At 44.6% G+C, this 13,675-nt stretch overlaps 1 protein-coding gene across 1 annotated transcript in view; it reads left to right on the top strand.

Annotated features, from left to right (window-relative positions):
* Positions 1 to 2,305: 2,305 nt before the first annotated feature.
* The window catches only part of LOC140646629 (antigen WC1.1-like), a 29,489-nt gene continuing 18,119 nt past the window's right edge, over positions 2,306 to 13,675 (top strand). Inside the window, exons 1-2 of the mRNA XM_072850924.1 lie at positions 2,306 to 2,440; positions 12,610 to 12,924. Coding sequence (XP_072707025.1) covers positions 2,371 to 2,440; positions 12,610 to 12,924 — 385 coding nt within the window. The 5' untranslated portion in view covers positions 2,306 to 2,370. The remainder of the gene's footprint in view (positions 2,441 to 12,609; positions 12,925 to 13,675) is intronic.

Below are 13,675 nucleotides of genomic sequence, written 5' to 3' on the forward strand. Positions count from 1 at the left end.
GAAGGAAGTGTTTCATCCATCTGAGGAAGGAGCAGAACTTCTGGATATGTAGACCAAAATGTTTGTGCTTAATGGAGATGGTGCTGTTTTTTCTTCTGCTATCTGAGCATAGATGGTGTCCCAGCATGCCCCTCTATCCAGACAAAGGATACCAACAGTTATGATGGGCTGTGCAATGGTAACCAATGGGTTACTTTTCCATATAGGAACATTCTGTATCCAAGTCTAGTGAGAAGATACCCTTAAGGTCCTTCACAAACATTGCTAGGTGGATAAGGCTGGATGACAGACACAGTATCATGTTGCCATTGAACTTGTCCTTGAATAGATGTCTTCTCCTGGTCATTTGACTAGAAGCACATCCTGGTGTCACCAGACATATTCAGGACTTGTTAAAGTCATCATGAGGACTGTGTTTTTTAGGTAAGCCTTCATGCCCATTGGGCACAGGGAATCCATGCTGCCAGTCCGAACCCAGGTGAACTGATCCTGATGACATCCCTGTCTGCAATGGGAAAGAGAAGAAAAGGAGAGTACCAGCTTCTCCGCAGCTGAGAATTCTGGAGTTCTAACAACCATGGGCACTGGCATGTACCTGGTTACTTGGTCATAGTACCCATGAAGTACCTCTGGTCATCAAGGGCCTGCATGCTGAGAAGTAGATCTCACTCTCAGGCTTCCTGGAGTGGGTTTAAAATGTCAGTGAGAATTCTGCTGATGGCTACTAATCAGCAAGGAAAAGAGTGCTAAGTGAAACTACTGAACATCCTTACAGGAACAGACATTATAATGGATACCTTGTCTATCTCTCATTAACACATCTGTAGTGGATTTTTCCTCACCCTGACCAGATTTCCAATGGAGTGGCAGTGACTTTTTGTTCTTTTCAGAGGTCTGTATCAGGGAGCAGAAGCAGGCTGCTCTGCAAGCGAAGGTCAGCCAGGAACTGAAGTTAACAAGCCAGGCATAAGGCAGGATCCTCACCAAGGGGTACAGTCCCATAGACCTGAACAAGAAAAATAGAATAGGTCTGGCAACTGCAGCCACATTAAGTCAGCAGTCCAGCCAATCCAAACAAGACCATAGTAAAGTGGTAGGTCCAAGATCAAGCCATAAAGTCAGGTCAGCAGATCAGGGTCAGTATCAGCAAAGTTCATGGCTGGACCCAAGTTTGGCTGCCAGTATAGCTGTAGCAGAGACCACAGGCAAGTGTCTGAGCTCCTGAGCAGCTCCTGAGCAAAGAATGGGCAGTCTCTGGCCAGAATCTCTCTCTTGCAGCTCTTCCTCATGCAGCTCTTTCCGCAGCAGTCTGACCTAAGGTTACACTGCTGCAAGATTATACAGACCTTGAACAGGCAGTCAAAGCCCAGTGAGAAGGGGAAGAGGTTGCAGAGCTTGTTGGTGTACTAAGGACCTAACAGCTTGGATGTCAATGAACTTGGGATTCTGGATAAACACCAGATAGATGCCATCAGACAAAAAGAGCATGTGTGTCAATGTCATAAAGAGAATTGTGTGTTCAGACTGGTGTAAATAGATAGCGCTCTGCAACTTGTTCCAGTTGCCAAGGATGAGTCAAGTAGCCACAGTGTGATTAACACCAGCATTTATTTCCCTAAATTCATCATTCAGGAGTGAATAAGAGAGTGGGCAGAACTACCAGCAATAGTCATACATAACCTGAAACAAAAAGAAATTCAGCAGAGGAAACAGGAAGTCCTGTAATTCGCATCCTAAGGAAGATGGTCTTTCAAGAGCTTCTGCCCATACAGTTCTCAACTTTTGACCGAATAAGGAAACCCAGAGCAGTGCTTGCCTCAAAGAGCGGGTGTCATTTTTTACTCACAGAACTACTGCTAGTGATAAACACCACTTCTGTTGATTTTACAGTGAGAGTACAATTGCTCCCAAGGAGATGGATGAGCTACAAATTTAGGGATTTTCTTCGCCTTTTTCTCTTCCAAAGCGATTCATAAACTGACCAATGTTCTGCACTTTCACATCACCTTGTCAGGTGAGAAATAACCATTTTGCGTACTGCTCTGCCTCTACCACCAATGTTGGTCCTACAGTAAAACAAGACAATACCGATGATGACATCAGAAGCGCAATCATCCTTCATATATGGTCACAGGCAGAATTTTCGAATTTTATTGGAGGTTTTGGTTCTTTCAGATTTGAGATTAATCTGTTGATAATGTCTAAAAAGGTGAACAATATTTCTATTGGTTCCTTCATGTAGTTCATGCTAGCATGTGAATATACATATTTCCTCCTTTGTAGTCATTTGTGAGACACAGAGAAGCCCATGCACAGTTTGGTCTAGGCAGTGCCTAACAGAGAGTGAAGTTTCATCTGTCCACAATCAGGATGGCAACAAAAGGACATCTTTCCACTCCGGTGTTGTGGCTGCTTCTCCTCTCCGTTCAGGTCTCCCTGGGTAAGTACATACCTTCACATAAGGCAGTGAGATGGGAAAAGAATGTAAATTCAATATAAATAGGTTGTTATTCCATGAACATGTAAGGCAAAGTGTCAAGAAGATGTTTAAATACATTTCTGTCCTTGATTCAATCTCCTTGGTGATCCTGAGAGAAAGAAGGGTAAGCCATTTGTAATAGTTTTATATTTTACTCAGACATCAGTGAGTGGCCATTCTCATAGGAATTCAAGTCCAAGTTTAGTAAACAGCCAAGCTGTAATGGAAACCAGCTGGGTATTTTTACTACTGTCTTGCCTCCCCTGCTGAGCTCTGTGTAGACAGAATGAATAACTCCAGGTCTTTACTCAACATCAGTTAAAATGACGGTGCTGTGCTCTGTGTGTCCAATGGAGTTTGACTGGGTAACATACCATCTCCTCAGTTGTTCCTGTGTATCTCAAGCTTATCGCTATTTGCGTCTCTGCTCTTCTGGAGCTATGTGTACATGTTTGAAGCTGATTATGAGAGCAAGATTTTGGAATCCCCATTTTTGTCTCTATACACATGGAGGTGGCACTATGGCACTGTGACTGTTGGTCGCATCCCCATATGATGAGAACAAGACTTCATGGTTGATACTTTGATGTAGCATGGCCCTAGTTCTGGATGCAGTCACAGTTCAAGTGGATGGGAACAGGAGGCACAGGCCTTTCTGTGCAAAGGAGCATAAAGAACAATATTAAACATTTGTAGTTAGACATCTTTGTAGCAATGTTTGAGTGTCAGCTGAGCAGTACTGTAGAAATGAGAGTGAGTTTTCTGCCAACTTCTTGTTAATAACAGGGAATAGTACCACAGTGACTCACTGGCAGATGCAGACGAGTAGCTTTACCTTGACACCACCATCAGCACCTACGATCCACGTCTCTGCTCTGCCGGGACTTGTACTCTCCACGCTGCCGCAGCCCCCTGCTGGTCCCCGGGGAGGGTGCAGCGCGCAGGCAGCGCGGGAGGCACGGCCATCAGGGAGTGAGCAGGCAACCTGCGACCGAGGCCGCACGCGTGTGCTGAAGACCTCCACTTAGGGCCTGGGTACAGGGATGCATGCCTCATTCTCATCCCTGGCCTACGAGGGGAACTAGCTCTTCAGCTGGAGCAAGCCAAAATCTGATGCCTTCTTACCCAAGCAGAACCTCACTCTGTGACTAGTACCACTGAATTCAATGAAGGCACTTGTGAGACCTGCTATGGAGTGTGACGAAATACAAAAGAGTGTGCCTGCAGGTATCATTAAAAAATCACATAAGATTGATTACAGCAAATGATAGTTTTGATTAGGGAATATTTAAAACTGTTGATTGGGTTATGCCTACTTCTGCATCCAGCACTGCATGATGTCATGTGTTTGAAAACATCAGATGTTGGATTATTTAAAAATTCAAGTACAGAGAGGTCGATCAGTCAAGTGAGGAGCTGTTTGTTTTACTCCTGGATATGGCTAATGGAAATAGGTTATCTAGTTCCTTTAATAATGTATTGTGAATTTAACTAACTTTTCTTAGAAATTATTTCTCTTTTAAATGTATATATTTTTTAGCTGAGAAAACTCTTTTTTGGACTATGTTCTTCAAATAAACTGTGGGTTGTTCTCCAGAACATCTTTCGGAAGAGTCCTAAAAGACTTACTACAGCAAGGTTATACTCCTTCTGAGACAACATGTTGCAAGTACAAAGGGATTTTGTAGTTATCAGAGGCTTGTGCTATATACGTGAGAGACTTCCTTACTGAGGACATTTGAGGAGAGAGGACAGTTTGCAGAAAAAATAGTTTTTGGAAGTTACTAGTTGTCAGTCATGTCAGTCACTTGAATAATCTCCCTTAAACTTCTTGTGTTTCCAAATCTAAATGATAGGCAGGAAATTGTGAGGACGTCCAGCAGTGTTAGCAAAGAGGTAAAACCTTTGCCTATGTATAAGAGGTGATCATGTGTCAAAGCTATATTGTCTGTGTCCGATGAAGCAGGGAAGAATCAGGCTACAGACCACATGGAGATGGAGGCAAAAATGCCTTTTAGTTGACTCCTGCCAGCAGTTTACTCTAGAATGAGAAATGAAACAATGGTTAGTTAGGGAAGGAAGTGGCTGTATTAGCATCGGTTGCTAATGATGACATACTGTAGAAACTATAGGCCAAGGATGACATACTGTAGGGAACAGAGAGAGGAATTGGATTTGTTTTCAAATGCAAAAAAAAATTATATATTCTTGTTTCACAATCTCAAATGACAGCAAGCAATGTGATATGTAGGAACACCTCTCTCTTTTGAGGAAAGGAAGGAAGGTGATATTTTCCACACCAGATTGTTTTGAAAACTCTTACTGGAAAACCCAAGTTTCTTAGTGCAAATGAATTCTCTTTTGTCACTTATCAAATACTATCATTGGTAGGAGATGATCTCTGAGAGGTGTCTTTCTGGACTATTTGCAAGGTGTGCACAGCTGCACTGTTTTCTGTTTACATCACTGCCCAGCGCTGGGTCATAATGAGTACTGCAGGTTTCTCTTGGTACCTGGTCAGGTTCTGATACCTTTCTTACTTCCAGTGCAGTCTTACTCACTAAGAATTGTGGCTGTCTTAGCTAACTGTGTCACCTTTGGAGAGGTGACTCATAGGAGTCATGAGCTGGTATGAGGGTACAGCAAGGGCCAGCTGCTCCAGCTGCAATAACATGTCTGGCAGGGCAGGGACCTCACCAGCCAGGGTCCAGCCCTGCAGTACCCAAAAGAGGCAAGCAGGGCTGGTAGTTGGCTTCAACTCTTGTTGCCAACTTGCCTCAAATCATCAGGCAAGTTCATGGTGATGAGGCAGGTCCAAGGTCAAGCTGAGAAGTCAGTCTGTGGCTCAGAGTGCAGATCAACAGGGCACATGGCCAGGCATAGCTGTGCCCAATTTGAACACAGATGCACCTACAATGTAGCTCAGGCAGGGACTGAAGGTCCAGGCCTGTGCTTAAATGGAGGCCTGGGCCCATGGGCAGAGCGTGTGGGTGGGGAAGGTCAAGGCCATTAAGAATTATTAGTGCACTCAGGGCACTGACAATTGGATCAAACCTGTCCTATAGATGTTTGCTTTAATTTTCCATTGTGTGTCAGGTTTTGAAACAGTGCTAATTTGGGACCAAAGTTACTAGGCTTCTTACGTGACTGTCCTGTAAACCTTCTCTAACTATATGGTCAATCTGAATGATCCTCCAGGCCCCAAAAGAACTTCTTTTGCCAGCCCTCTTCAGGGATTTACCTGTTTTATAACATGCTGAAATTCAAATCTGATCAAATCAAAGACAAGTCTGAGATGTGGTGGCCAAGCTCTTCCTGATTCTTGCGTGCACTTAGCTTGTAGTTTGTCCTTAACCTTGTAGTTTGTAGTTTGTCTTTGTCATTTGTCCTTGGAAATACCAAGGTCCTTCATGTGGTTTTCTACCATTTGATTTTCCACCCATCCTGTCGTGTCTTCTTTCATGCTCTAAACACCAGTGGCTTTCAATTCACATAGTTTAGTAATGCCAACACATAATTTTTCTTCCATTTTCTCCTTTTAAGTTTTCTCCTTTTAAGTTTTCTCCTTGAGAAGCACAAAGCTCGTATCCAACAACTCGGTTCCAAGGGGCGCGGGAGCCAACAGATGGACATGATGAGTACAGAATGATTTAGGTGTCAAGGGCCAGACTTAATTTTTTAAAAAGTGCCCCAGTTTTCTTAGTTCCATCACAAAAGCTGCAGAGCTTCCTTTCCTCTGAAATATAAAATTTCTTTCAAATATTTCAATATTCTATGTGTAATTCGATTGAGCATTTATATCCAACAAGTAATTACACATCCATCTTCATTTCAGGTTGGCCTGTATCCCAAGGTTTAAAGCATGTATCTTTCTCATGTTATCACTGCTTAAATGTCTGATAGCTGCTTGATAAAATCCTTCTTAAAAACCTTTCTTATGCAGGGGTTGCTGAAACTGGTAGCATGATAAGACACAAGGCAGTTACAGCTCTATTTCCTGAGGTCCAACCAGTAGTGAGTCTAACTTGTAGTCCCAATAGGCACACACATATATAACACATATATACTGATATACAGATATGCACACACACACATATACACCTGTACATGGCTGGCCACACAGACAGAAACATGCCACAGTGACACAAACACAAACAGCACCAATGGACTTCTCATGAGCAATTGATGTCATCCATCTTAACTTCTGTAAAGCCTTTGACATGGTTCCCCACAATATTCTTGTCATTAAATTGGAGATATATGGGTTTGATAGATGGACTATTCAATGAATAAGGAATTGGCTGGATGGCCACATCCAAAGAGTTGCAGTCAACAGCTCAATGTCCAAATGGAGATCAGTAACAAGTGGTGTCCCTCAGGGGTCCGTACTGGGACCGGTACTGGTCAATATCTTTATTAATGACTGTGAGAGACTGAAAGAGTTAATGTCTCAAACATTGTGGCGACTTGAGGCGCTATTTGCATGGCAACGGCAGGTCGGGGAGCACAGGGTGGGGGAGAGCGAGAGCGGGACGTGGAGAGCTTGTCGGAGGATGCGGGGTTCCAGGTTCTGACAGACCTGACCATGTATGGCCAGAGGTCACACAGAGTTCATCTGAGGAGGGGGTTTGCAACCGCCCGAGAGACCCCTCGTGACCACCCCCCTCCCCCAGCGCCTGCGCAGAAGATTGAGAACTTTCTAGAACAAGAACCATGTAAGTCCTGAAGGGGCGTACCTGGAGGCGGGGATTAGCCTATAAAAGGCTCACCCCCGCCCAAGGAAGCGCGCGCGCGCCCACCGCTGGAGGATTGCCACGTCTGTCATCGTCATCATGGGATCCAAGGGTGGTGATACTTTTCCTTTCTCTTTCCTCCTCTCTTTTCCTTTCCTTTTCTTGCTTCTCTCTTCCTCTGCTCTTTCCAATATGTATGCAAGTTTGGGAAAAATTGTGATGGGTTGCCCGGAAAATAACTCCATTGCCAAATCACCTTTGTTCGTTCGTTAAGCTCGCCAGTTCATTAAGTTTGTCCATTTGTGGAATTCGCCAGTTAATATAGTTGCTGGCCAGACTGTTCCTCTGGGTCATTGTCGTGACTCTACCGACCACGCGGCTCTGCCAAGCAGAGATCGGCTTTTGTCGGTACACAAACGGTTAGGGAATCGAAAAGATTCACCCCTCTCACAACCCACCAAGTGGGACGAGACAATGACATAGACAGTGGGATCAAGTGCATGCTCAGCAAGTTTGCAGATGACACCAAGCTGAGTGGTGCAGTTATCACCGCTCAGCTTGCAGGAAGGGATGCCATGCAGAGGGACCTTAAGAGGTTTGAGAAACAGGCGAATATGAACCTCACCACATGAAGTTCAACAAGGCCAAGTGCAAGGTCCTACATCTGGCTTGGGGCAATCGCCAGGATCAGTACAGGCTGGGGGATGAAGGGATTGAGAGCAGCCCTGTGGAAAAGGACTTGGGGATACTGGTAGATGACAAATTGGATGTGAGCCAGCAATGTGTGCTTGCAGCCCAGAAAGCCAGTCACATCCTAGGATGCATAAAAAGAAGCATGGCTGGCAGGTCGAGGGAGGTGATTCTGCCCCTCTACTTTGCTCTTGTGAGACCCCACCTGGAGTCCTGCATCCAGCTTTGGAGTCCTCAGTACACAGAAGACATGGACCTGTTAGAACAGGTCCAGAGGAGGGACACAAAAACAAACAGGGGGCTGGAACACCTCTCCTATCAGGAAAGGCTGAGGGAGTTGAGGTTGTTTAGCCTGCGGAAGAGAAGGCTCCAGGGACATCTCTCTGTAGCCTTTCAATACTTAAAGGGGGCTTATAAGATGGAAAGAGACTTTTTACCGTGGCCTGTAGCAACAGGACAAGCAGCAATGAATTTAAACTGAAAGACGGTAGATTTAGATTGGATACAGGGAAGACTTTTTTTACAATGAGGGTGGTGAAACACTGGAACAGATTGCCCAGAGAAGTTGTGGATGCCCCATCCCTGGAAGTGTTCAAGGTCAGGTTGGACAGGCTTTTGAGCAACCTGATCTAGTGAAAGATGTTCCTGCCCATGGCAGGGTGATTGGAACTAGATGATCTTTAAGGGCCCTTCCAACCCAAACTGTTCTGTGATTTTATGATCCTATGTTTTCCCCTCTGGCTGATCAGCATAGAAGTCTATCGGTGGGAAATATGCAAATACATACAATTTGGATTCCTCCAGAAACTCAGCCCATCCCATATCTGGTCCTGGATCCTCAGTCTCTGTAGTTGCCTCATGCACTGACACACATGCAAATGGGTCTTTCAGTTGATGCCCTGACCTTACCATCTCTCCAGTAGTTGGCCTGGACCCTCTGGTCCCTCTGGTAGCCAACTTCCCCAGTTACCTCACTCCCAGAGACACATACACACACTTGGCTCCCAGGCCAATTAACTTACTGGCTAGTCCAGCTTGATATTCACTAGCAATCACACGCTGACATGCGGTACCCTCACTCACTCCAGTTACTGGCATCTGTTGTGGTTTAACACCAGTAGGCAGGTAAGCACCACACAGCCGCTTGCTCACTCTCCCCAGTGGGATGGGTGTCACAGTCCGTTTGGATCTCTCAAATTTACAGGACAACGTACTCTGTGAATGAAACTTCATTTTAGGAGCTAATTAAGAAATACAATAAACAAACACAACAACAGGGGCTCATTTCTCCTTTGCCCAGACTAGCCTGTCACGTGAATGCACTGATTTGAGTCATAAGGTTTCATAACTTATAACCTATAACTTTTAATTCATGCACTTAAGAGGAAAAAAAAAAAATTAGTAACCTAGCCGAGCCGACGGTGAGAGTGCTCATCCTTCCTCCTCCATCACGGTGCGGGCATCCCCTGTATCACACTGGGAAGCATGAAAGCCTCAGCAATCCAGCTGCTGTTGGATCTGCTTCAAAGGCTTTTTGGGTAAGCTGATGTTTTATACCTTCCAGCTTGGAAGTTTGGTCTATACCATTTCCATAAGTTAGCAGATTCTGAAGAAACTGACAGACAAAGGCAACGGCTGCAGAAGCCAGCACCCTGCACGTGATAATGGCTGTATAATGGCCCTTTAGCTCTTTCTGGTCACCTGTCCGGCCTATGTGGTGCTCTCACTTTGACCTAATGGCGCTGCTCGCAGCATACATCAGGCTTTAGCATGAGCTGTGTTAGCCAAAATCTGAGCAGCAGTTGAGTCACAGATGGGGGAGAGATTCAGACGGGTAAAAGTGAGACAAACTCCTGGATTGAGATAGACAGTTTAATAGGTAAAGCAAAACCTGTGGATGCAGGCAAAGCAAAATAAGGAATTCATTCACTACTTCCCATCAGCAGGCAGATGTTCAGCCATCTCCAGGACAGCAGGGCTCCATCACGCATAACAGTTACTTGGGAAGACAAAATGTCGGAACTCCAAACGTCCTCTCCTTCCTTATTCTTCCCCCAGCTTTATATGCTGAGCATGATGTCATACGGTATGGAATATCCCTTTGGTCAGTTGGGATCAGCTGTCCCAGCTGTGTCCCCTCCCAACTTCGTATGCACCCCCAGCCTACTCACTGGTGGGGCAGTGTGAGAAGCAGAAAAGGCCTTGATGCTGTGCAAGCACTGCTGAGCAATAACTAAAACATCCCTGTGTTATCAACACTGTTTTCATGACAAGTCCAAAACATAGCCCCATACAAGCTACTATGAAGAAATTTAACTCTATGCAGCCAAAACCAGTACAGCATCAAAGACACGTGCTTCTATGACCTGTGGTCCAGCTCCAGTTGCTGGCACTTAGAACTCCATACACACACATGCACACTGAATAGAGTCACCTCACCCAGGAAAACAGTTAGAAATAGATTTTAATAAGAAGAAACAATGGACAGTGCTGATTAGGTTGCAGGGCATAGCCAGACAAGCATACTGACCAGCAGCCTGCTTACCCACCACTGGCTGCTTTTCATAGAATCACAGAATGGTTGAGGTTGGAAGGGACCTCTAGAGGTCATCTGGTCCAACCCCCCTGCTCAAGCAGAGCCACCTAGAGCCAGTTGTCAGGACCATGTCCAGATGGCTTTTGAATATATCCAAGGAAGCCAACTCCACAACCTCCCTGGGTAACCTGTTCCAGTGCTCAGTCATCCTCATGGCAAAAAAATGTTTTCTGATGTTCAGATAACATCAGAAACACAGAACATCAGTGTTTCAGTTTGTGCCCATTGACTCTGGTCCTTTTATCCACTTACCCTTCTCTTTTCCCACTCTTGCTCCTAAGCAAACATCCTTGATCCCTCCCTTTCCCCACCTGTGATTCATCTCCTAAACATCCTATAATAAGCCTTGTGCAATTCCAAGATGCTCTTCTCTTGCATCCCATAGTGTCCCATACCCTCTAGGCAGTAGCCCTGCTCAGTCTCTAAGGTGACACAGAAAGCCCTCATGTTGATTCATCTGATAGGTTTCACACCTAGACAATGGGGCTGATTTCTCTGCTGGGAGAGCCCTAGGTCTCTAGGTGGTCAGGGCAGGACCCTGACTGGATTATTGCTATTATTATTATTATTATTATTATTATTATTATTATTATTATTATTATTAACCTGGCATTGTTCCTCTGTACTCCTTTGCACATGGAGACAAGCTTTCTATCACATAACCTAACAAATGAATGCCATCCATACTGTTGTTTAATTACAACAGTGACTGTTTTTCATGGAATTTGGCAGAAGGTTTGGGGGTTCTTTTGTTTCAACATTTGTTTTCACAAACATCTACATAAAATCATTGTCTATGTCAATTCAGAATACTAACTCAACATGTTCTATGATTCTGTGATTCTGCATATGCTTTTTACTCCAGCAGATATGAACCTTTCTGCAAGTAAAGAATCTTTTTTATGAAAAGATGTTCCAAAACTCTTGCCTTAAAATTCCTGACTGGGAAAAAAAAGCTTAACACAATTCATGAACAAGTCCACTCTTTTTCTTTACGTGTCACTACATCTTAGGCTACACGCTTCAGTTTTTCCAATGTTTACTGTGTCTGTGTAAGATGCAGATTCAGACCTATTCCCCTGTGTTTCTTGGGCCTTAGCAGGCCTTTGTGTAGCTTGACTTCCTAAGAACTGCTTCTGTGTCCCACTGTCATTCCTGCATTTGAATGTAACAAAATTCTCCCTGTGTTTTCTAGCCTTTAAGTCTCTGTGCTAAGCTACTGTGCAATATTTGAAGCAACTATAGTAGCAGTCCAACAATGTAAGTCAAGAAACCAACGTGTGCATCTTCCCTCTTTTGTCAGGCTCTTTATCAAGTGCTCCGTGATGACTGTAATGTTATTTTGTGAGTCCACAGGTAAAAGGACTGGGAAATGTGTATCCATATCAAAGGAAAGCAGCAGACCTGGGAGTGGAGCAGGAAAAGAGGGTTCCTTGGGCATCAGCCCCACCCCAAGAGATGGTGGGGCATGAGGAACAACATGAAGACCTACCTGTCTGTCTTCTGCTTATGCTGCTGTATCTCCTGAGATAGCTTGCCACCCCTCACGAGTAATTCTCTTCTCTCTTCGGGTACCCCCAACTAGGGGACCCCGTGGCTAGGGCAAGAGAGGGCAGAAAGAATAAAGAGTATTGGGACACTGAGTTGCAAGTAATAGTTTGTCCGAGAGGAAGAAGTTGAGGCAGACAGGGGAAATTGCTTCTTCACAGTATACTGAACACAGGAATGAAGAAACCGGTGCCCAGTGAACATTTTCAGCTGGATATCATCATGGCAGAACAACAAAAAGAAAGGAGTTTCTGTTGAAGCCTTTGTGAATCACACAGCAGGGACATTAGTCAGCATTTCCCAGCCCTGATAGGTCAGAAGGAGAGAAAGTTTGCCTGTCATTAGAAATAACTTACATTTTAGCAGTGCAGTTAGCTCAAACTTGTAAATACAGACACAACTCCCTGCAAAAAAACTTTGTTGGACTATTTAGAAAGGTGAACCAAATAAGTCTGATTTAAGAGTAAATTAAGAGTAATAAGAATCTCATTAACCATCTGCAATAGATAATCGTGATTAGGCACTGTCCTTTCCATAACCTTGCTCTGTCTCTGTGTATGAAGGTGCTGATGAATTGAGGCTGTCAAATGGAACTGGCCCCTGCTCTGGGAGAGTGGAAGTAAAACATGAGGAGCAGTGGGGAACTGTGTGTGATGGTGACTGGACCATAGAAGATGCTGAGGTTGTTTGTAAGCAATTACGATGTGGATCTGCTGTTCAGGCCCTTAATCGAGCTCCTTTTGGAGAAGGATCTGGACCAACGTGGTTGTATCGAGTTGATTGCCATGGTGATGAATCCACTCTCTGGAACTGCTCACATAGAGGATGGGGTGCTTTTACCTGCCCTCATTACTTTGACACTGGAGTGATCTGCTCAGGTAAGAAGTCACCCAACCTTGTATAACAGAAAAATGCTACAAGGTTGTTGCGTTAAAAGTTACTGTTGCGTAGGAGTCTGAGGAGTGGCTGGGGGCGAAACCCTCCCGTTGAGTCATGAGCTTCAGACAGGACCCCCTTGCTTTCTAAACTCCTTCTCAGAGAGGAGTCTAGGTGTGGCTAAGTCCAGTCTTAGTCTCAGACTTGGTCAATGGTTTATTTTTCTAAGGATGGTATATGTAGCCACCCATCAGAATCAATGTTCGCCTGTCAGAGCCCTCTCAGGGCTTTCACTGAAACAGCTTCACAAAGTTGATTAAGGCGACAGCATTAGAGTAATTTGACAATGTTGTAAGTCTGGTCGCGTTCAGTGTACTGAACTTTCACAATTACAGATTCACAAATAACGCAATGCACCCCCAGTCTAGTCGTGTTGCATGAACTATCACGGCCACACTTAAAGAGTCTGGTCATGTTCAATGAGAACTATCATGGCTAGATTAATGAAGAGTGCAGTTTATTAGAGCAACAGACACACAGGTTCTTTTGGACTACCGGTGATGAATTCACTGTCTGCAAAGCATGTGCAAATACCAAGAGTATGAGTAACACCACCGGCTACAAACGCGTTAAAAGGTAATAAAGTGACTCTATAGAGATTTCTAAGTTTCCTGGGGACGCACTTGGTATAACCAAGTGTTCAAATCTTACCCAAAGGCATCCCGATGGGGGGGAAAGAGAGGCTCAGCCCGT

The sequence above is a fragment of the Ciconia boyciana genome, chromosome 1, assembly GCF_034638445.1.
Source record: "Ciconia boyciana chromosome 1, ASM3463844v1, whole genome shotgun sequence".
In the NCBI taxonomy this organism is placed as follows: Eukaryota; Metazoa; Chordata; class Aves; order Ciconiiformes; family Ciconiidae; genus Ciconia; species Ciconia boyciana.